Source organism: Carassius carassius, chromosome 20 (assembly GCF_963082965.1).
Source record: "Carassius carassius chromosome 20, fCarCar2.1, whole genome shotgun sequence".
In the NCBI taxonomy this organism is placed as follows: domain Eukaryota; kingdom Metazoa; phylum Chordata; class Actinopteri; order Cypriniformes; family Cyprinidae; genus Carassius; species Carassius carassius.
In genome coordinates, this window is record NC_081774.1 from 14,268,960 (window position 1) to 14,294,135 (window position 25,176).

The following is a 25,176-nucleotide window of genomic DNA, read 5'->3' on the forward strand; positions in this document are numbered from 1 at the left end:
ACATAGATAACATAGCAAATGTTTAAACTGAGAAAGTTTACAATTTTATGCACAAAATGAGCTCATTTCAATTTTGATTTCTGCTACAGGTCTCAAAATAGTTGGGACGGGGCATGTTTACCATGGTGTAGCATCTCCTTTTCTTTTCAAAACAGTTTGAAGACGTCTGGGCATTGAGGCTATGAGTTGCTGGAGTTTTGCTGTTGGAATTTAGTCCCATTCTTGCCTTATATAGATTTCCAGCTGCTGAAGAGTTCGTGGTCGTCTTTGACGTATTTTTCGTTTAATGATGCGCCAAATGTTCTCTATAGGTGAAAGATCTGGACTGCAGGCAGGCCAGGTTAGCACCCGGACTCTTCTACGACGAAGCCATGCTGTTGTTATAGCTACAGTATGTGGTTTTGCATTGTCCTGCTGAAATAAACAAGGCCTTCCCTGAAATAGACGTTGTTTGGAGGGAAGCATATGTTGCTCTAAAACCTTTATATACCTTTCAGCATTCACAGAGCCTTCCAAAACATGCAAGTTGCCCATACCGTATGCACTTATGCACCCCCATACCATCAGAGATGCTGGCTTTTGAACTGAACGCTGATAACATGCTGGAAGGTCTCCCTCCTCTTTAGCCCGGAGGACACGGCGTCCGTGATTTCCAACAAGAATGTCAAATTTGGACTCGTCTGACCATAAAACACTATTCCACTTTGAAATAATCCATTTTAAATGAGCCTTGGCCCACAGGACACGACGGCGCTTCTGGACCATGTTCACATATGGCTTCCTTTTTGCATGATAGAGCTTTAGTTGGCATCTGCTGATGGCACGGCGGATTGTGTTTACCGACAGTGGTTTCTGAAAGTATTCCTGGGCCCATTTAGTAATGTCATTGACACAATCATGCCGATGAGTGATGCAGTGTCATCTGAGAGCCCGAAGACCACGGGCATCCAATAAAGGTCTCCGGCCTTGTCCCTTACGCACAGAGATTTCTCCAGTTTCTCTGAATCTTTTGATGATGTTATGCACTGTAGATGATGAGATTTGCAAAGCCTGTGCAATTTGACGTTGAGGAACATTGTTTTTAAAGTTTTCCACAATTTTTTTCCGCAGTCTTTCACAGATTGGAGAGCCTCTGCCCATCTTTACTTCTGAGAGACTCTGCTTCTCTAAGACAAAGCTTTTATAGCTAATCATGTTACAGACCTGATATCAATTAACTTAATTAATCACTAGATGTTCTCCCAGCTGAATCTTTTCAAAACTGCTTGCTTTTTTAGCCATTTGTTGCCCCCGTGCCAACTTTTTTGAGACCTGTAGCAGGCATTAAATTTTAAATGAGCTAATTAAGTGGATAAAAGTGTAAAATTTCTCAGTTTAAACATTTGCTACGTTATCTATGTTCTATTGTGAATAAAATATTGGCTCATGTGATTTGAAATTCCTTTAGTTTTCATTTTATTAAAATTTAAAAAACGTCCCAACTTTTCCGGAATTCGGGTTGTATTATATATTTTGTCCAGCTGATTAATAACAATATCTCTAATGTTTTCAACTACTTGTAAATCATGAGAAAATTCCCATTCTAAACAGTGACACGGGGCAGTGCAGTCGCCTGTCAATGACGTTAGTTAACCTTTGTTACTGCCTTTATTGACGTAGAAACAACATGACAACAGTATCGTGGACAAATACGGAAGTAGCTTCGCCAGACTAGAAAGAGATGCCGAAAGAGAGAAACTAGAACTAGAAAGAGATGCCGATCTCACTTGTGTTTTATTAGACAGGTGAGTTGTTTTGATTCGTATCTTTACAGAAAAGGTATGCTATTATAACGATCAACAAGATTAGTATTATGGGGCAGATTAGTATTATGGGGCATACACGCCAAACGTGGGTCATCGCGTCTCTAGACCCGCGTGAGGACGTGTCTGATTCATAGTCTGATCACGTCTTTGCATTGACTTTGTATGTAATCTACTCGCGCAAATCATTGAACTCGCATTAAATCCATAATTTATCTTTACGTCTGATTGATGGCTGTCAGCGGTTGTGTAGAAGACAACCAATACCATCATTCCACACTCCTTGTTAGCGTCATCAAACCACGCAATTGTTATTGTTTTGGTAGTGCGTCCTCTAGTGGCAGGTCCTACAAACTGTACCTTTAATTACTGCCTCGTTTCGGCGTGATGGCCTGATCAGTGTTTTCTCTGGATCGACAGTGTCAGTTGAGTCACAGGTTAAATCTGTCATGAAATAGTTGGGATGGCACAATATTTTGTTTTCCATGCTCGCCTCAGAATGATGTTTTGCTTTGCGTTTGCCCATATGACCGAGTTTTCAAATAAAGTTAATATCAGTCCCTAAAACATTATTGACATAAAATAAACCTAAAGTAGTTTTCTTCACTTATTGCATGCCAATCTCGATGATGTCTGAGGATTAAGAGCACAGAATGTCTGGTCGGAACAGTGCTATCTTGGCCCCACCTTTATATTGTTCCTTTTATAGTGAATGGGAATGTTTCTAATGTAAATACGAAGTTCATTTTGTCTGCTATAAAAATATATAAATAACACATGATGTCCTGAAACCTATGTTGGTTGACGACTACAATTACATCCCTGCACTGGTATGTTGAAGCCATTTCCAGTAAACTATGACTAATTATATAATGTAATAAAAATATCATCATATGGTACCAGTCAGCACCCGCCATAATGTGTAAAAACCAGTAACCCCAGCTGATAGAGGTTTTATTTAGCCCTACACCCAAGTGGTCGAAAAAAGACTTTTGTGTGCTCATAAAACCCCCTGCAACATAAAGTGAATTAATTTGAAGGAAACTGCATCACTGCAACAATTGCTTTAGAGATTGTTTTAATAGTATGCAGGAAATATTAGTGCTCCCTTAAGTAGAACTTGCAACTGAAATAACTGGTTTAATAGCTAAAAACTAGCTATAATAAACACTGACTAGATAACAGATGCCACATTTTCATTGCTTTTTTGCTAGACCGAATGTCGTAGATGTCTATATCTATATAATAATATAATAATATAATATAATATAATATAATATAATATAATATAATATAATATAATATAATATAATATAATATAATTGCTTAGTCACCATAGTTACAACAAGAAAAGGGTTGAGGAAAGAGAATGCATGACGATTTAAGAAAAGTCTCAAGGAAGTTGTCTTAGCAGCCTGTCTTTTTTTATTTTATTAGATTATATAAAATTGCTGATATTCTATATTGTTCAGCATACAGCATAAATAATGTATGCAGCTGTTTAATAAGCACTGAATGTGAAAGGTTTTCTCTAAAAATTTTAAATACATGGTTTGAGCGGCAATACACCTGACAATGTTAAGTGTTTTCAGAGCTAATGTGTTTCATTGCAGATATTAAACCATCTAACTTCATTTAAAAAACAAACATTCATCTCTCCTGCCAAAAGGAGGAATAATCTTGTCACATTTTATTGTGAACTCAGCCTAATGCCCAACTGAGTTGAAATGTCTTAAAATGTGTGGAAAAACGTCTTCTTGTGAGTGGCAGTGGGAAATGCATTTTTGTATGACATATTAGGGAAATGCTGCTGTTTGTCACCATTTTTTCAACTCAGTTCTATCTTTTAGTTGTTAAGTAGGCCTATGTTTATTGTGTAGGCCTATGTATTATCTCCAATTGAGATCTGTACTTTTTCCGTACTTCTCAGCAAATCGTCAGTGTAGCTGCTTTTTGTTAGTAGCTGGATATGTAGTTAAATAGGCTACTTTTGAAGTTTAGATTTACTGTAGTTGATCTTCTTCAAATTAGGAGCGGTTTATAACCAGAGGTGGGTAGAGTACCCAAAAACTGTACTCAAGTAAAAGTAAAAGTACTTCTAGAAATATTTACTCAAGTAAAAGTAAAAGTACTAGTCTTGAATAGTTACTTGAGTAAGAGTAAAAGAGTATCGGATAAAAAATCTACTCAAGTAGTTAGTTACTAGTTACTTTGGGTCATATATACTGAGGCTATTTTTATTTAGATATATAGATAAAATGTATGTAATGTATGTGTGCTTGTATAAATGTATATATTTCATCAGCCTTTACTCCAATTTATGTAATTTATTATAAAACCCTGTCTGTTTACTTAAGTAACAGATATAGGTGTCATGCCATAGCATATTTTTAATACGACTGACTTTATATTAAATGTGAATTTAACATTGAAAGTTAATGTGATATAAATATTGCTACTAATCTTTCATTGTTCAGAAAGAGAGCAAATAACATTTACATTATTAAAGATAATTTTCACTGACAGTCTAGATTTCAATCACTCTCAGAAACTCCCATTAAAATCACTGAAACTGTTAACACTGTGAAATCAATATCTTAATTAAAGATTCGTACACACATCTGCACTTTGTTGTTTCTGCGAGAGAATTCGCCAGAAAGAGGTATTCAGTCAGTGAGCGAGTGAAGGAAGCACCGGCATTTTAGCGATGACTCATCTGAACGCCTCTGATTGGCCAATGCTTTAATAAGCTCAAAAGAATCATGTGTGATTTGTTATAATGCGCAGCGCTGTATAAACGCATCTATCTCTGGCTCAGTGCCAGCAAGCAATCACAGATCTGAATTTAGCAGCTGATAATATGACTCGCTGAAAGTACTTGCACCAGTGTGATTGTATTAAAATTAATAAAATCTTAATCGGCTATTTTTTGTCTTTTGGAAGCTGCATTCAACTTGACTCCCCTCTGTTATAAGCCACACGTACAACAAACTAATGTCATAGTGGTATCGTGTACTGTAATCGAATGTAGCCCAAGTTATTACCTGTTAAACAGTAGACAGCACGCGGTGTTCATCTAATAAGGATCTCCATCGCTAGCAAATAATAGCCTTTGCAGATTTCAATTCAGTGCAGTTCCAGCCACGTTTTCAACGCTCTTGCGGCAGGGAACTGAACGACTCATTCAAACTGATTCATGAACCAATTCACTCGTTTGCCAATTGGTTTGATCAAGCCTTTGAACAGAATTGACTCAAAAGAATGAATCATTCACGAATGGGCATCGCTCATTGCCCAGAGAAAAGTAGACGGCGCGTTTGGAATAAACTGAAGCATTATAACATTTATTGCATTAAGATAAAGTAACGAGAGGAGCGTCGCCCACAGTAACGAAGTAAAAGTACAGATTTTTCCCCAAAAATTTACTCAAGTAAGAGTATAAAGTACCCATCTTTAAATATACTCCGAAAAGTATTCGTTACCCCAAAAAATTACTCAAGTAAATGTAACGAAGTAAATGTAACTCGTTACTACCCACCTCTGTTTATAACCTTGGACAAACACTTCAGACTATCACTGCTTAAAGTATTTGACTGTATTACGTACAACAGAAGTGGTGCCAGTGCCCGTCTGGTGGTCCCAGAGTATGTTTTATTTACGGTGACAGCATCAAATCATTGCTAGTTTGGATTATGATTTTGACTTCTTCTAAACCCAAGAAAGATTTAGCTATAGGTATAATGTATAGGGAAATAAAGCCTTTTCATTCACTAAACTTCCAATGCTTCTCATTGCCACCGGAGTGAATGAACGCCTGTGTCCGCTGCTCCACAGCGGAAGTCCCCCCTCCAGACACGCTGTCTCTATGTGTGTTGCTTTCGCTGATGGCTGGCAGAAATGGGATAAACAGTGTTTTTGTACAATGGTGCCTCTCACATGACTTCATGCTGACATTTTCGTCTGCACTGAATACTTTTACAGACAAAGGCAGCAGCAATCTAAACTGATCAAACAGAAAATGTCCTTTACCACGCCTGAAAAGAGAAACCATCATCCCAAAACGATTCATGTTTTTACAAATATGCTATTCCACATAGCATATTTAGAGACGTTAGTCTCAGACAGCATGTCCACTGACAACCCATATTCTGTTAAATGACTGGCTGAAAAGTATTTTCTTGGTCTGGTAAACTGTAATCTTATTGGCTGACTTTATGCAGCTTTCAGGAATAATAGAACAGGATTTTTTTCTGTCCGTCTGGAAATCAGGCAATACTCGCAAGATACAATAAGCAATACTTTTTTGAGAAATAAGTAATAACTGGATTTGTCAGTTTTCCAGATTAATAGCACTTTAATATATATATATATATATATATATATATATATATATATATATATATATATATATATATATGTGTGTGTGTGTGTGTGTGTGTGTTTGTGTGTGTGTGTGTGTGTGTGTGTGTGTGTGTACATATTTGTTTAGTTTGAATGCTGTAACTGTAACTGCTATTTGTAATAATGTCCTTGTAAAGTCTGCACAAAATTGCAAAAGTATTGCTGCTTTCACATTGAATTTCCTAAATATAGATTGCCAACTTGTACAGTCGTGGCCAAAAGTTTTGAGAATTACATAAATATTGGAAATTGGAAAAGTTGCTGCTTAAGTTTTTATAATAGCAATTTGCATATACTCCAGAATGTTATGAAGAGTGATCAGATGAATTGCATAGTCCTTCTTTGCCATGAAAATTAACTTAATCCCAAAAAAACCTTTCCACTGCATTTCCTTGCTGTCATTAAAGGACCTGCTGAGATCATTTCAGTAATCGTCTTGTTAACTCCGGTGAGAATGTTGACGAGCACAAGGCTGGAGATCATTATGTCAGGCTGATTGGGTTAGAATGGCAGACTTGACATGTTAAAAGGAGGGTGATGCTTGAAATCATTGTTCTTCCATTGTTAATCATGGTGACCTGCAAAGAAACGCGTGGAGCCATCATTGCGTTGCATAAAAATGGCTTCACGGGCAAGGATATTGTGGCTACTAAGATTGCACCTAAATCAACAATTTATAGGATCATCAAGAACTTCAAGGAAAGAGGTTCAATTCTTGTAAAGAAGGCTTCAGGGCGTCCAAGAAAGTCCAGCAAGCACCAGGATCGTCTCCTAAAGAGGATTCAGCTGCGGGATCGGAGTGCCACCAGTGCAGATCTTGCTCAGGAATGGCAGCAGGCAGGTGTGAGAACATCTGCACGCACAGTGAGGCCAAGACTTTTGGAAGATGGCCTGGTGTCAAGAAGGGCAACAAAGAAGCCACTTCTCTCCAAAAAAAACATCAGGGACAGATTGATCTTCTGCAGAAAGTATAGTGAATGGACTGCTGAGGACTGGGGCAAAGTCATATTCTCTGATGAAGCCCCTTTCCGATTGTTTGGTGCATCTGGAAAAAGGCTTGTCCGGAGAAGAAAAGGTGAGCGCTACCATCAGTCCTGTGTCATGCCAACAGTAAAGCATCCTGACACCATTCATGTATGGGGTTGCTTCTCTTCCAAGGGAGTGGGCTCGCTCACAATTCTGCCCAAAAACACAGCAATGAATAAAGAATGGTACCAAAACACCCTCCAACAGCAACTTCTTCCAACAATCCAACAACAGTTTGGTTAAGAACAATGCATTTTCCAGCACGATGGAGCACCGTGCCATAAGGCAAAAGTGATAACTAAGTGGCTCGGGGACCAGAATGTTGAAATTTTGGGTCCATGGCCTGGAAACTCCCCAGATCTTAATCCCATTGAGAACTTGTGGTCAATCCTCAAGAGGTGGGAGGACAAACAAAAACCCACTAATTCTGACAAACTCCAAGAAGTGATTATGAAAGAATGGGTTGCTATCAGTCAGGATTTGGCCCAGAAGTTGATTGAGAGCATGTCCAGTCGAATTGCAGAGGTCCTGAAAAAGAAGGGCCAACACTCACTGCAAATACTGACTCTTTGCATAAATGTCATGTAATTGTCGATAAAAGCCTTTGAAACGTAAGAAGTGCTTGTAATTATATTTCAGTACATCACTGAAACAGAGATCTAAAAGCAGTTTAGCAGCAAACTTTTTGAAAACTAATATTTATGTAATTCTCAAAACTTTTGGCCACGACTGTACATTTCCTAACCCCCTACATTCGTTGACTTATCCTCTTCAAAAACTGGCAGAGAAAAAGAGCAGTTTCAATAATGAAATTGTGGGTACAATAAAAATACATTTCAGTTTATACACAAAGTTCTGGCATAAAACTCTAGATGGCGTAGTCCGATAGATCTAACTCAATATGACATAATGACTCTTGTATCGGTAGCCAATGAGCTCGCTGCTTAGCATTCGAATACTTGGCTAGTGTTTGCTGTAGCAGTAGCAACGCACTTCAGAAACCCTCCACCTTCCCCAGCTCCACCTGTATAGATCTGCTACGTTGTGATCAAGTTATGCTATATGGGGATTATTCATATATGTTATATGTTCCGCAGAAATATTTCTTTCTTGCTCAAAACAGCATGTTGTGGATGTATTGGCAGTAGCAAGTCTCGGTACTTGCTCTGACGCAGCAACAGCATAGCAGATCTATTTAGCCAAGACCAAATTCATTAAAAATTGCCATGTACATTACCATGCTATTCCCACCGAAAGTTGTCATGACAGAAATACATTTATGTGCAGAATTATAATATTTATTATTTATTTTTTTTGTCTAACTATTCTGTTTGACCACAAAAAAATGAGCTAATTGTCATCAGATCTGACACTGTCGTGCCAATGGGAGCTTAGAGGTGCGATTTGAAACATGAGCGCGAGATGTCGCTGTGGGACACGTTGTCATCACTGCAGCAAGGTGCTCGGATAGGGATGGTCCAGCAGGGAAGAGGAGGAGGAGAGAGAGGGAGAAAGCAGGAGCTGCTGCTGCTGCTGTGTCCGTGGCCACCCACCGCAGTTTCCCGGTCTTCTTCTATCCTTACGATTTTCCAAGGATACCTAGCAGATGCTATCCTTTCCTCGACACGCCAGCATCTCTTCTGCGTTCAATGCCAGTAGTTGGGAATGATTTCCGAGTGTCGCTCGCTGTGAATTGTCGGCATTAATTGGGGAGGGGAAGCGAGAAAAACGTTGTTCTCTGGACATTATTCGGTAAGCGCAATGTCATTCCAGTTGCATTTCCAGTTGTCACATTCCCCACCTACAACCACGATATCTGCCAAGAAAACGCTCGAAACAGTTGCGAACCCCCCGGTACGCGTAGTAACAGCGCATGTTGTATGTGTTTGTTAGCATGTGGATGTCGCTGGTTTTGTGTTTAGGGTTTTTTTTTTTTATCGCGTGTAATGCACGTATTCAGAGGGCTGTGAGCGCAGGCTGGGAACTGAAAATGGAATCCATTAGAGAGCATCATTCTCCATCCAAGACGGATGGGAGGGGGAGCGCGAGCACAGAAAACCTATTACTTCCATATTGACCTAAATTTCAATGATGTATTTATAAGATTACACTATTCCACGGACATGACTGCTGCTTCTTTGTCTAGTTTGACAACATGTTCCTCGCGTTTCGTTATGAAATACAAACTGTCAACGGCTTGGCTTGCAAAGTACCGTTTTCATTTGTGTCCATTCATTTTGAATTCTTGATTTACTGGTAGCCTACGTGTAGCCTCATTTTTTTCTAGCATTACGACTGAAAATGAGCATATTTGACCTTCTAACACAGAAAAATCCTTTATTAGACATTGTTTAAATAGATTTTGAGTATGAAAGATGAATAAAGCCTATTCATTTAGGTGTGTTAATGTGGAAATGGGAGGGCTGTATGTGGCTAGACTGACCGCCTCTCTCTGCACTTGTTTAGGTGAGGCCGTCTTGAAAAAGAATAAACAATAATTCAGCTGGTATATTAACTGTTAGTGTTAATTAACTAAGTGTTAATTAATTTATAGGTTATTTGAATAATATCTTTTCCCACACGTGGCACATTCATGTATATGTTATCCATAGTATGGTGGTGCTCACTTAAGCAAAAGCAGTTTATAAACAAGATAATTATGACATTTATGTCTTTTATTATCTTACATTTTTTAAATAAATCTATGGTTAAAAAGTGCTGTAAAAATATGGTACCCTAAAGGTTGCAAACTTTACAGGATGGCATTTTGGGGACTGTATATTTTACAGTTCCTAATTGTGTCTAAAATGTGATATTTCATGCAGAGAATTCTGCAGAATTCTGATAATCCCCATTTACCCATAAATTTAAAGGCTGGTGATTTATTTTACATATAAAAAGCAGAATTTTAACAATAATTTACACTAAAATTATACTTATTGCTTTGTTATCTGGGCTACAATATACATATTCCCTTAATAATAATTAAGTTTTTTATTTATACAAATATGTGTATAAGCTATATATAGAGAGAGAAAGAGAGATAGATATATTATATATTATAGTGTAATTACATTAAAATATAATATATTTACCATGTATAAGGCGACTTACAGTTAACCAACTAGCAGTTATTACTGGGAAATTTTACAGTGTAGGTATATAAGCAGTTTTTATTTATTTTTTATTTTTTGCAGCAACAAGAAAAGATGAAGTGTTGCTGCAAAGGTTTGATTTACTGATACATTAATGCACATAAGTACTTTCCCACAGAAAAAATCTAAAGAGATATAATGCAACAGAGAGAAAGAGAGGGAGATGGAGAGAGAGAGAGAATATTGATCGTTCAGGGGATCGGACATTCTCAGGTTGATCATAAATTATACATTGCATATGGAATTTTTTTTTCCTTTTTTCTTTTTTTTGTGCAGAAAGGTTTCAGCAGACCTGCCCCTGGTATTCAACATTTTAATGTGCTGATGCACCCACACTAAGAGCATGCTCTCAGAGAGCGACAGTGCATGACTGTGAAATATTGTATGCATACTGGTATTAACCTGCTAGCTACCATACATGGCTGCATATGATTTAGAATGGAGGCGCTGTGTATGCATTTTGTAACAGGTCGTGTACACTTAAAGATCTCACAGAGGTATCTCACAGAATACCAGGATGAGCAGCTCTCCTGTTATTTGCAATATACAATCAAAATTAGTGCAAAATGCATTTGAAACACCCATAAACATTTATAAAATTTTTAGCTAAATGTTACTTGTTCAAAAATTCAATACTGATAGAAAGCAGTTAGGACCTTACTTTCTCAATAGATTTCCAAATACAGAATAATGGACAGGCAATCAATAGCAACTCACATTTTTGAACATAGACTTTGTAGTGCATGATCCAAACTTCGGTCAAATATATATTTGGGAGTCTTAGACCTTTCCAACGATATATAGTTTGTCAAGATTAGATTAGATTTAATTGTAATATAGTGAAGTAAATGTAGGCGTCCCACAGAGGGGAAGGGTGACAGTTAACAGGTTTTTAAACCTGGTGTGAAGACATTAAAATGTGCAGAGTGCTGGTATTATTATTAATCATTAAAATGGTGCAGCACATGGAGCGCATTAGTACTTATATTTGGCATTTTACTAATTTTGTAGGTTTTATTTGCCATAAATATTTAGTTATACATTTTTGATCAGTTGTTTAACCTTTTTGTTCAGTATTCTGCTTAGGAGAAAGTAATAGACCTATTGATTAATATCAGACTTGACTCCAGCCACTTGGTATGGACTGACTCCTAGCTCTTCTGATAATGACCCCAGAGATAAAGCTGGTGATGACACAGACACTTGCCATTGTTGTCATCTGAGCTGACACCCACAGCTGATATGTAGTTATAGCTGTCATACAGCTTATTTTTAAGAAGGTTTGCCAAATAGTGACCTGGAATTTGATAAATCTTTCATGGCTGGATTTGTAGCTTTATGTGTATATTTAATATGTAGCTTGATGTTCCAGCACTACAATAGTTAACCTCAAAGGATGTGAAAGAAAAAATATTACTTAGCACATATTGTTACGTAAGACAGAAACAGGATGTAAATGCAAACGCTGTTTATTAAATCAGCACAAAGATCAGAAATGACGAAGTAACACAGAAGCACAGGCGGGCGGACACAAGGCAGGGTGGAACAGTGACGCAGGGACTTCAATGGACAACTGGTGGTGGTGCTCAATCCAGTGATGATCCCTCGAATAATACCCGGTCAGTGTAGTAATCCTTCATGACGGTGCTCAGTGATCCAGTGCTGAGTGGTAATCCAGGGAAGAATGACGACAACACGGGGAATCCAACCGACTAGACAGACACGGGAACAGGTACAGGAACACACCGGAAAGTACAACGATCTGACAACATGAAACACAGGTTACTGAACTTATAAAGGGAACAAACAATTGAATCCAGCTGGCGCTGCTGATCATCGCTGATCAGTGACCACGCCCACAGACACAGACAGGGGTCAGGGACAGGCGGAATAATGGGTGCCCAAAACACGGGTTTGATCTTAGATACATGGAAGGCGGGATGGATTCTCCTGTACGTAGGAGGAAGTTTGAGGCGGACTGCCACCGGACTAATGATCTTGGTGACAGGAAACGGGCCGATGAATTTGGGAGCAAGTTTATTAGACACGGAGCGGAGAGGAATGTTCTTGGTAGAAAGCCACACTTTTTGACCAACGACGTATACGGGAGGCTTTGACCGGTGGCGATCGGCCTTGGCCTTGGTGCGCTCCCCCACTTGGAGAAGAGTCTCACGGGCTCTAGTCCAAGTGTGGTGACACCTCTGGACGAAGGTGTGAGATTCCGTATTAGCAAAAATTGGTGGCTGGTAACCTAAACTACATTCAAACGGAGTAAGGCCCGTGGATGACACTGGTAATGAATTGTGGGCGTACTCCACCATTGAAAGTTGTTGACTCCAAGAGGAAGGATTCTTGGAAACCAAACATCGCAACGCTCTCTCCAGATCTTGGTTGGCCCTCTCAGTTTGACCAATGCTTTGGGGATGAAACCTCGAAGAGAGACTGACAGTCGCCCTCAATAATCTACAAAATTCTTGCCAAAATTTGGACACAAATTGGGGACCCCTTTCGGAAACCACGTCCATCGGGAGGCCATGTAAACGAAAGACGTGATCTACGACAGCAACCGCTGTCTCCTTGGCTGAAGGTAATTTGGGGAAGGGGATAAAATGCGCCGCCTTCGAGAACTGGTCCACGACAGTCAAAACGACAGTCTTGCCCTGGGAGGGCGGTAATAAAATCTAGCGCAATGTGGGACCAGGGTCTCGAAGGGACTGACAGCGGTTGGAGTAACCCATCTGGGGGTCGGTTGGAAACCAGTGGCACAAACCGAGCAAGCCAAAACAAAACTGCAGATGTTGCGAGCCATTAAAGGCCACCAGAATCGTTGCTTCACCAAAAAACTGGTGCGATTTACTCCTGGATGACACGCTATACTGGAGCAATGACCCCACTGAATGACGTCAGACCGATACTCCTCAGGCACAAATAACTGGTTCGGTGGGCAATCAGGCGGAGGCGTTCGGTGGGCAATCAGGCGGAGACTGCCAACAACTCTCTGTTACCAATGTCATAATTACGTTCGGCAGGTGATAAACGATGAGACAAAAACATGCAAGGGTGAATCTTGTCGTCTGTGGCAGAACGTTGGGAAAGAACTGCTCCTACCCCCACCTCTGGTGCGTTGACCTCCACCACGAACTGACGTGATGGATCAGGGGCAACGAGGATGGGAGCCGAAACGAAGCGGCTCTTAAGTTTGGCAAATACAGCTTCCGCTGTATCAGACCACCTGAACGTCGTTCTGGGGGAGGTCAAGGCAGTCAGAGGCGCGACTAGTTGGCTGAAGTTACGAATAAAACGTCGATAACAATTGGCAAATCCCAGAAACCTCTGTAGGGCCTTACGGGAATCTGGACTTGGCCAATCTATCACAGCCTTAACCTTGTCAGGATCCATACGCATTCCCTCAGACGAGACGATGTACCCTAGAAAGGGAACGGACTGTGCATGAAAAACGCATTTCTCCGCCTTGACAAAAAGCCCATTCTCTAGCAACCTCTGAAGCACTCGTCTGACATGCTGAACGTGTTCCTGAAGAGAAGAGGAAAAGATCAATATGTCATCCAGGTGAACATATATGAATCGATCAACCATATCTCTCAGCACGTTATTGACGGAGATCATATGCGAACCAAATGATAAGCGTTACGTAAATCCAATTTTGTGAAGATGGATGCTCCCTGTAATCGTTCGAAAGCTGAAGACATCAACCGTAAAGGATAAGTATTCTCTACCGTGATGTTGTTCAACCCTCGATAATCAATGCACGGTCCCAGAGACCCATCCTTCTTCCCCACAAAAAAGAACCCTAACCCCGCTGGAGATGAGAAAGGTCTAATGAATTTGGATGCTAGAGAATCAGAAATATATTTCTCCATAGCCTCCCTCTCTGGAACAGAAAGTGAATATAACTTGCCCTTAGGCGGAGACTCACCTGGTACTAAGTCTATGGCACAGTCGTAGGGACGATGTGGAGGAAGAGAAGCAGCACGAGACTTACTGAACACTTCTCTCAGGTCCTGGTACTCTTCGGGCACGTTAGATAAATTCACTGCCTCCTCCTGAAAAACAGACACAGGTACAGACGAACACGCAGACACTAGACATGACTCATGACACGTATTACTCCACATGGATACAGAGATGTGCCCCCAATCGACTCTAGGATTATGCTGAGTGAACCAAGGATGACCAAGTACGATGGGTGCCAGAGGTGAGTTCATGAGGAGGAATGTTATAGTCTCGGTGTGGTTGCCAGACGTGATGAGAGTGATGGGTTCAGTGGCGTGTGAAATGCTGGGAAGCTGTTGTCCATTAAGAGCATTGACAGAAATCTTGTACGTAAGGGGGGTGGTAGGAACGTGAAGACGGTGAGCCAGTTCTAAATCCATAAAATTACCTTCTGCCCCTGAATTCAGTAAGGCCTGGGTGTCGTGTGTGTTGGTTGCCCACCTTAGTCTTACCGGATGTAGAGTAGATGATGGTGAGGATGAGGTCTTCTCGGCGGAGATCCCACCCGATAGTAGCCTCATAGTTACTACCGGGCTTGATCTTTTAACGGGCACGAGTGGATGAAGTGACCCGCCCTCCCGCAGTATAGGCACAGTCCTTGGGACCTCCGCCGTTCTCTCTCCTCCCGGGAAAGCCGAGCTCTACCCACCTGCATGGGCTCAGGGTCGCAAAGGGGACTGACTGTATCCAAGTTCGTCTGGTCTGTGTGCCGCGAAACGGATGGTCCTGTTGGAAACGACTCATTCTGCTCAGCCGAGCATCCACTCATAGTGCTAACTCGATCAGTCCATTGAGACTGGTGGGAAGGTCCAGCATATAAATCTCCCTCTGGAAACGGTCAGCCAACCCATGCAGGAATCTGTCCCACTGCGCCTCCTCGTTCCATCGGCACTCCTCGGAGAGTGCCTGGAACGAGGCGCAGCATGGGTCTTGATTCTCCCACACTGCCGTTCCCCAGAGAGCCGCCCTGCCTGATAACAGCGTCAGCACAAACGCCACTTTGGATCGTTCCTGATCGAATGTCTGAGGCTGTAAGGCAAAGTGCATCAAACATCGGGTCAAGAAAGCTCTGCAAAACTCTGGTTCACCTGCATATCCTTCTGGTGTAGGCAGTCTCGGTTCTCGCCGCGGCCGCGGCTCTGGTGGAGGGGGCGGAGCTGGCGGTGTGGGTGGCGCAGTGGAAACTCTTAACTGTTGTATCTGTTGGGTGAGCTCGGACACCTGCGTCACAAGCGCTTTGACCGCCCTTCCTGTGAGAGAGATGTTCACCTCTTGGGTGTCCATTCTAGTGATGCTTCAAGCCGCGAACTCGTCCCACGTTGTAGCGCCTGCTACATCCATAACGGGTAAGATCGTTCTGTTACGTAAGACAGAAACAGGATGTAAATGCAAACGCTGTTTATTAAATCAGCACAAAGATCAGAAATGACGAAGTAACACAGAAGCACAGGCGGGCAGACACAAGGCAGGGTGGAACAGTGACACAGGGACTTCGATGGACAACTGGTGGTGGTGCTCAATCCAGTGATGATCCCTCGAATAATACCCGGTCAGTGTAGTAATCCTTCGTGACGGTGCTCAGTGATCCAGTGCTGAGTGGTAATCCAGGGAAGAACGACGACAATACGGGGAATCCAACCGACTAGACAGACACGGGAACAGGTACAGGAACACACCGGGAAGTACAACGATCTGACAACATGAAACACAGGTTACTGAACTTATAAAGGGAACAAACAATTGAATCCAGCTGGCGCTGCTGATCATCGCTGATCAGTGACCACGCCCACAGGCACACACACACAACAGCACACTAGACGAGAGAGAGATAGTCAATTCATGAACCGTGACACATATGATGTGTAGATGATTATTATGAACTTGTCCTCTCATATTTGAAGATCAATATCTATGATTGGCTTCAGAGAAGCATTGTAAAATATGGCAGTAAATATCACAGGATTTTAGGAGATAGATATAGTAATGTTTTACAACTAAATACTATTAAAAATTTTACAGTGAAATCAATGCAGACTAGCACATTTTCCATCATAACACTGGACATTACATATTAGTGACACTTTGTGATCAGATTTGATTTGTTAACATTAGCTTCATTGGTAAACATGATTTAACAGTGCAAAATACTTATAAAGCAATTATTATTCTTAGTTAATGATAATTTCAAAGTTTAGTAATACATTATTAAAATCAAAGTTGTATGTTAATGTATTTGAGCTAACATGAGGAAATAATTAATAGTTGTATTTTATGAAGTAAGTGATCTTGTACATCTAGCCGGTTGTTATCGCAGAATAGCCACCGTCAGGGTGATCGGGACCCCGATTATTAGCTAAACAAGCGCAAAGAAAAACTGTTCCTAGCAAGAGTACAGCACCGACTTCAGTTACCCGGATGAGCCTGTGTTATCAGCATTTACTGTTTTTTATCGAGGGATAACATACCTCGGAATGTTGCGACTGACCAATCAGAATCAAGTATTCCACAGAGCCGTGTAATAACTAAGATTAATAAACACTGTAACAAATAGATCACTCATTTTTAGTTAATGTATTAACAGACGGGAACCAGTGGGAACTTATTTAAAAGTTATTTAAAATACTGTACTGCATGCTGGGAATCAAACAGTTTTGTTTACAGTAGTTGATTTAAAATATTTAGCTATTACAGTACATGGCTTTCTGAATTTATGGATAAATCAACCAATACTACATTCACATCTTATATCACACTGTGCCATCTTGCTTCACAGTTATTGATTGTCATGAAAAAAGGACCTCAGAGGACTTTAGTATTGAGTTAATAATATAATATTGTTGCACTGTCCGTCTTGTGGTCAGGCCAGTTGTTTTGTACATTATAGTGAGTTTTTTTCTAGCGGAAGCTTTAAAACTTTATATACAGGTAGGATTATAATGTCAACAAATTGTTTTGTTCATTTTGCAGTCTTTGTTTATTTTGCAATCATGAACTAACAGAATCCTTTAGATTTGATCTTGAAGTCAAATAGCCTCTTGCTAAATTCCCATGTGCGTTAAGTTGTCTTATTGTTAGTGGGCAGCGTCTTTTCCCAGCATTCCCTTGTAAAAAGATCAAGTGCTTGAGTGAGCGATCTTTCTACAACTTCATTTAGCCAGTGTACCATGGAAACATCTTCTTATATGTGCACGGCCAATGCACCCGGGAGCTGCCTTGCTTATGCACACACTGTCAGTGCTCCAGAAAAGACTTGATAGGAGGGCAAAAATACATTCCTACCTGACTGCATGGATTATACAGACCTGGAGTGGGGAGAGACAAGCTGTGCTCACTGAGCATTTGCACTTGTGATTAAGGAATCCACTGACACATGAAATATGAAATATGAGAGACAGTAGGGCCCTGGCTATCTATTTTTAGATTTGCCAACCAGAATAAATTCAAAAGGAAGGTTAGTGTTGTTTTTGCAAATGCTATTGTATTTTTTTGTGTGAAGAATGGTTTAAAGTTCCCAACCTATCCAGCAATAGTTTGCTTTTTAAATTGAATAATTTAAAATATCTTGCATAATTTGGATGAGAATGGTGAGATTATTTATGCAATTGGTTTATCTGAATTATCTTTTTTTCTTTTTTTTTTTACGATTATTTTCAGAGGTTTATCTTGACGTCAAATAGCCATTGTGTGAATATGGTGCTATTATGACAAACTGGGCCATGAAGTTGCTTGTTATTATTAGATGGAATTCTTTATTCTGATTGATCAATTGTGTCATTCAGTCCACAATTGCTTTTTTTTAGTGGCCGTTCAACTGGACAGCTGTCTTGACTGTTGTCACAGTTGTTTAATGTCCTTTGCAGCATAATATTGTCTCTTTCTCCTTAAATAATACAATTATTTAATTTAAATCACAATTTAATCCATATTAATTAAATGCAAAAAATGGAGAAGCAGCTATGTGGCAAATTGGTGTTATATATTACAACCCGAATTCCAGAAAAGTTGGGACGTTTTTTAAATTTTAATAAAATGAAAACTAAAGGAATTTCAAATCACATGAGCCAATATTTTATTCACAATAGAACATAGATAACGTAGCAAATGTTTAAACTGAGAAATTTTACACTTTTATCCACTTAATTAGCTCATTTAAAATTTAATGCCTGCTACAGGTCTCAAAAAAGATGGCACGGGGGCAACAAATGGCTAAAAAAGCAAGCAGTTTTGAAAAGATTCAGATGGGAGAACATCTAGTGATTAATTAAGTTAATTGATATCAGGTCTGTAACATGATTAGCTATGAAAGCTTTGTCTTAGAGAAGCAGAGTCTCTCAGAAGTAAAGATGGGCAGAGGCTCTCCAATCTGTGAAAGACTGCGTGAAAAAATTGTGGAAAACTTTAAAAACAATGTTCCTCAACGTCAAATTGCAAAGGCTTTGCAAATCTCATCATCTACAGTGCATAACATCATCAAAAGATTCAGAGAAACTGGAGAAATCTCTGTGCGTAAGGGACAAGGCAGGAGACCTTTATTGGATGCCCGTGGTCTTCGGGCTCTCGGACGACACTGCATCACTCATCGGCATGATTGTGTCAATGACATTACTAAATGGGCCCAGGAATACTTTCAGAAACCACTGTCGGTAAACACAATCCGCCATGCCATCAGCAGATGCCAACTAAAGCTCTATCATGCAAAAAGGAAGCCATATGTGAACATGGTCCAGAAGCGCCGTCGTGTCCTGTGGGCCAAGGCTCATTTAAAATGGACTATTTCAAAGTAGAATAGTGTTTTATGGTCAGACGAGTCCAAATTTGACATTCTTGTTGGAAATCACGGACGCCGTGTCCTCCGGGCTAAAGAGGAGGGAGACCTTCCAGCATGTTATCAGCGTTCAGTTCAAAAGCCAGCATCTCTGATGGTATGGGGGTGCATAAGTGCATACGGTATGGGCAGCTTGCATGTTTTGGAAGGCTCTGTGAAGGCTGAAAGGTATATAAAGGTTTTAGAGCTACATATGCTTCCCTCCAAACAACGTCTATTTCAGGGAAGGCCTTGTTTATTTCAGCAGGACAATGCAAAACCACATACTGCAGCTATAACAACAGCATGGCTTCGTCTTGGAGAGTCCGGGTGCTAACCTGGCCTGCCTGCAGTCCAGATCTTTCACCTATAGAGAACATTTGGCGCATCATTAAACGAAAAATATGTCAAAGACGACCACGAACTCTTCAGCAGCTGGAAATCTATATAAGGCAAGAATGGGACCAAATTCCAACAGCAAAACTCCAGCAACTCATAGCCTCAATGCCCAGACGTCTTCAAACTGTTTTGAAAAGAAAAGGAGATGCTACACCATGGTAAACATGCCCCGTCCCAACTATTTTGAGACCTGTAGCAGAAATAAAAATTGAAATGAGCTCATTTTGTGCATAAAGTTGTAAACTTTCTCAGTTTAAACATTTGCTATGTTATCTATGTTCTATTGTGAATAAAATATTGGCTCATGTGATTTGAAAGTCTTTTAGTTTTCATTTTATTAAAATTTAAAAAACGTCCCAACTTTTCCGGAATTCGGGTTGTAGATCAGACCAAAGTCAGTTATTTTGCTTATACTATGTTTACCACACCTCAAGAAGTTTTATAGAGAGAAAGGCAGAATGAAGGTGTACTTTCCATAGATGATGCTATTATCTAAAATTAAAATATTAATTATTAAAAATAATGATAATGTAGTTTGTTGTTTGTCACTGTTACCTAAAATATTTTATTCTATTCGATTATATTTTTATTCCATACATAAAATATGAAAATACCTTGCAACACAGAACATAATTTAGGCATTTAACAACAACAACAACAACAAAACCTTACATTCAGGATTGGACCAGATGTAGTGCTAACTTGTTTTCAGGTTATGTCATATATGCAACACAATATAACTGAAATAATTTGGTGATGTACTGTAATATGAAACTGTAATGAGTGTAACATTACTTTTTTCTTAGGGAAACTAATTAATTTAATTAGAATTTATATGACTTCTTATCCCCAGATTAATACTTATTTGATTTTATGGAAACCCCAAATTGATGTTGCAGTTGTCATAGACATATTATGAGAGTTTATATTAGCAATGGTAAGAATTAAACTATTTTGTTCAGGTTTTAAATCTCTCAAATAAGATAATTGAACTATTTTGTACTATTGTGATGTCTTAAGTGCCCTTGTCATTGTTTGACCACTAGGGGTCCTCTTTGGCACCGCTCAGTGGCCAATTATAGAGGGTCCCAGCGTGTAGGTGAACTTATTATCTGAAGCAAACAAGTGAATGTTGCAATTAGCTTTACATAAACAAACACACCAAATGGGCTGACATGACACATTAACGTTGGCAACGATATAGATATCTGTTAGATTCGCTTTCTTCATCCTTAAGGAGCAACACACCACTTTTGTCTTGGAGAAATCAGTGGGTGTATTAATTTTCCACTGCTGTTCTTGTACATAGATAACACTAGTAAACACAGCTTTCAGCAATGTCAACTCTCTCCAGCAGCAGTCATTAATCCCATACTAGGTCAGGACTCTTACTGAGCCAGCCGTTTCTACCCAGAGCTACACAGGCATGGCAGCAATGTCCTCATGCCACGCTTGAAAAATCCAAGCCTTATACTGATATCCCATGATGCATTTTCCAGGCGTACTGCGGAATTGTGAATATATGTTTTCTGTCATTTTCCCGACACACCACAAATCATCAGCAGTTCCTTTCATGACAGATTTGAACAATTAATCGTGCAGTGATGTGTAAACAAACATTTTTTTTTATTCAGCAAGTTAGAAAAGAACTAAACCAAAAGCTTTTTTTCTGTGCTTTTTCAACCAGAGACCAAAATGGAAGCCAAAGGGATAACTGTTTCGATTATACTTCTTAATGCAAATAGGCTTTACCTTTTATACGCTGTTATGTACTTCTATTTAACAAAAATAAAGAGGGGGAGAGGTGGCCATTGAAAAAATAAAATGCACTCAAACATTACCACCAGAGACTATAGAGAAGAAAAGCCCTAATAAGCAGTGGGGCCTGTTTGATCACAGCGAGCCTCACATAATTACTCTTTATCATCGATGTCACGCTCAGCTGTCCTTTGAGAACATGATCCGAAGAGCATTTTAATTGCCTCACATTTGCGCTGCTTCTCAATGTATCATTGACATTTTGGGCAAGGAGACATGTCTTGAAAAACTATACAATCTCCGCCAAGACTTTTGCTCATAGTTAATTAGCTCTTGAATGTCATGTGAGTGAGGGCATAACTAAGTTTAGTCTTTTACTGGTCACTCTTGTTTATGTATTTCGAAATGACTTATATAATACATGCGTCATGCAATTCTAGTCGACTAGAAATGTTAACAGGTACAGCAAAGACACGGTTAAATTAATATACCGATTGCAATATAAAAGACACTTATCTCCAGTCCCATTTCGGTGCTTTGTGCAGGAGCGCATAACGTCATCTCCCAGTGTGCCAGCCTTACAGAAAAAAGATTAGTTTCCTTTAAGACCTTATTGAACATTCTAATCTTGCAGTGTGCTCTGCATTTTATTGCTGTTTCATTCACAACATTGTCAGTCGTGTGTCGAGACGATAAATAAACAAATCTGTCCGCAGTCAGAATACAAAGAATTGATTAATGTATGCGTGATTAATGAAGCTGTAAAAATATTTGTTTTCCTTTATCTTCCCATCCCCCTGGCATGTAAGTTATATAACTAATATGCTTTGTAAGATTTAGAAATTAGTTTGAATGGTTTCACATGATAAATATTTATATTCCAAATGTTGTTAATGCATCACCCTCATTTCTCTGTCTCATTAATTCTAGTAGCTAATCAAGTCTGAGTTTACACTGAAAATGCTGTTGGGTGTGTGAATGTGTGTGTGAGTGTAAACTCAATATGTGCCTTTTGTTTGTGCATTTCGATACTTTAGTATCCTGGGGGATCACATGACTAATCTGGGTTTGCAGCTGTGATTCCTGCCAATGGCAGCATCAGTCGAACACCTTCGTGTCCTCTGAGTGTTGGTAGATTTTTCTGGAACATCTGGTGTTTTACTGGGTGATCAGATCATGGGAGGAAGTCTTCTGAATCCCGCTGAAAAAAAAAATCTGAGGGGAGTAAATTATTTTCAAAAGCATATGGCCATTGTCTTAATAGGATATAAAGGGGATGAAAATGCAAAAGCAGAGCTGATCTCTTGAATGAGATGTTTAATGCATAAAACAAGATTAAGAGGTTGTGAGATTGCATACTGTAAAACAAATCTGATTACTTGGTAATTTGGTCAGATGTTGGGACTGAGGTTCTCTAGTCCTGATTTCTGGGGTCTGTTTTTGTAGAGATTGTTGCTATGGGTTGTAGCCTGTATAATCCCTAAGGATAGACGATGGAGTAATTCCATTGGGTGCAATCGCTTACATCATCTTATATGAACCTACACATTCAGCAAACACATGCTCACAATGAAAGAAAAAAATCTGCATAACCAATGCTTGAATATTTTTTTTTTAATCATAAAACTTTAGAACATATAGAGCTGTATGTTAATGCACATCCAATTAGAAATATCAGCCGAGTGGTTTGCCGCCCCAAACCACCCTGAATAATCAGCGCAAAGCTTCTTGAGAAGAATTAGTTGCCGTGTGCCTCATCACCGATATGATCAACTGTAAGCCTCACGGTTGCCTTCTTGGTGAGAGACTGTCATAATGGATTGATATCTCTATGGAAACGGGAGCCTGTTAGCGGGCTCAAGCATGATGTCATAGACAAATTAGGTATTCAGACATGTGTGGCTGCGAGCCCAGATTGTTGTAGAGCTTTCAGTGACATTATGAATATTTCACAAATTTGATCAATTTATGTCAATTTCTCCTTTTCAGCTATTTGATATCCGCAGATACGCCAGTGGAAAGGCTTAAAATGTCTACATTCACCTCAGTGGTTTCAGACAAAAGTCAGTGGGGAAGCACAATCAAGTACGTTATTCAAAAAATGTAGCTTTTGTCACTTTAAATGAAAAAGCGCCACTGAGGAAATGAAATATATAACCGCTTGTGGCCAACAATGGCTCCGGCTCTTCCACTGTTCAATTTGTTTAGCGTTTGACAATGAAATTGAGGTTGTGTTACAGGATTTTTCTGTTTACCGTCTTGAGCCGATCAGACAGATATAGTCGGGGCCATTGTGCAAGGCGTTTTAGTAAAATTACAGTAAATATTCACTGAGCAGTGCAGGTCTGTTTCTGAGGTAACTGCGGTCTTGGAGTGATTGTAGTGATCATGTGACTCTATACAATTAGGCTTTTTGACTTATTTCTAAGTAATGCCTTTTTGTTTTCTTTCTTTTTCCATTAAACACACAGCGTGTTATGCCATTTAGATTCTGTATGGTCTATTCAGCATGTTAAGAGTTTTGCCATTTCCTTTTGATTTGAAATATGATTGTGAGTCAGAAATCAGAGTACTCATTACATGTTCATTTAGATTAATGCATCCTATAACTCCCCTTGTTGATTTATTGTGCTTACAAGGCCCAGCCAATTCTTAGTGCACAATCCTGTTCCAGCAAGCCTTTGTATGTTTTGTTATGAGAAGTTCTCTACATACAGTATAATAAACAGCGCTGAATAAAATGTCAATTTTCAATATTCCAAGAAAAACTCAGCATCAAAGAAAGCTAACAGTGTGCTTGATTTTAATGATATATGCCTTGCATGCAAGCTGATTATGATCAAAATTGCATGAATATTACATGATTATTCTGTATAATGACATAAAAGGAGATATTTATTTGCTTTTTTCTTTGAAAATGTTGCCAGGGCAAGTCAGTGGTGAAGTGGTGTTTACTTCGAATACTGAACATTCAGATTCTGTTAAGTGATTATTGTATGCAGAGAATTTCTCATAGCAAAACATGAAAAGGCTTGCTGGGACTGCAGTGTATTTTATCACACTACTTTTAAAAAGTTTAAGGTCGGCCAGATTTTTCATGGTTTTTGAAAGGATCAGAAAACACATAAAACAGTAATATTGTGAAATAGTATTGTAATTTCAAAATATTTTAAAATGTAGGTTATGCCTTTGACGTCAAAGCTCAGATTTTAACCAGCCATTACTCTAGTCAGTGTCGCATGATCCTACAGTATTTATTACATTTTTATTTTCCCAAAAAAGAACAAGAATTAAACCAAATTTAAACCAAATAAACCAAATTTTAGCAAAGGTAAACACACAGATAGCACACAGTGCAAAACCAGTGTTGATATGCAACATTCAGCCCATTATAAGTAATGCTTAATAATTTGCAACACAATGTAAAAAATGTGATAGACCAAATGTTTGTGTGATTGTGAATTTATTTATTATTTTTTTTTACATCACAGCACTGACATTTTGTGTTTTTTGTTTATTTTGATTTTTTTTTATAGTATCAGGATACTATTAGTCATAGGCAGATGGATTTGATTATTGTCAAAAAACATGTAATCCATCTAAACCCACACACACCAAAACCAGCAGCTGAGACTGACATTTGTTGATGTTCTGGTCTGTTTTGCATGATCTTACTGGTAAGTAAGTCATCGGTTTGACCTATCAGGTCACCAAATCTGATGAAAACATTGAGCATTTATCAATACTTTTCCTACTTCACCTATGACTGGCTTTTGTTTTCACAGATCGTACTGTTCAGGTTCTTCTGATTGAGCGC

General features: G+C 39.3%; 2 protein-coding genes across 6 annotated transcripts in view; one reads left to right on the plus strand and one right to left on the minus strand.

The window, feature by feature from the left end:
• The first annotated feature begins 8,720 nt into the window (after positions 1-8,720).
• LOC132096423 (catenin delta-2-like) overlaps positions 8,721-25,176 on the plus strand; it is an 88,175-nt gene continuing 71,719 nt past the window's right edge. For all 5 annotated transcript variants that reach the window (XM_059501761.1, XM_059501762.1, XM_059501763.1 and 2 more), the window contains exon 1: positions 8,721-8,981. The gene's annotated coding sequence lies outside the window, so the exon portion shown is untranslated. The remainder of the gene's footprint in view (positions 8,982-25,176) is intronic.
• LOC132097006 (uncharacterized) lies at positions 13,358-16,243 on the minus strand. The gene is made up of 3 exons (XM_059502670.1): positions 15,487-16,243; positions 14,322-14,448; positions 13,358-13,812 (listed from the first exon to the last, which is right to left on the minus strand). Exons 1-3 carry the CDS (start codon positions 15,490-15,492, stop codon positions 13,358-13,360), a joined length of 588 nt encoding a protein of 195 aa, XP_059358653.1. The 5' UTR covers positions 15,493-16,243.

What these genes read in the sequence shown, in the direction of transcription:
- LOC132097006 (XM_059502670.1), bottom strand. An exon ending in TGCCATAGACTTAGTACCAG is followed by an intron (nt 13,813 to 14,321) that starts GTGAGTCTCCGC and finishes TTCCCTTTCTAG; the next exon opens with GGTACATCGTCTCGTCTGAG.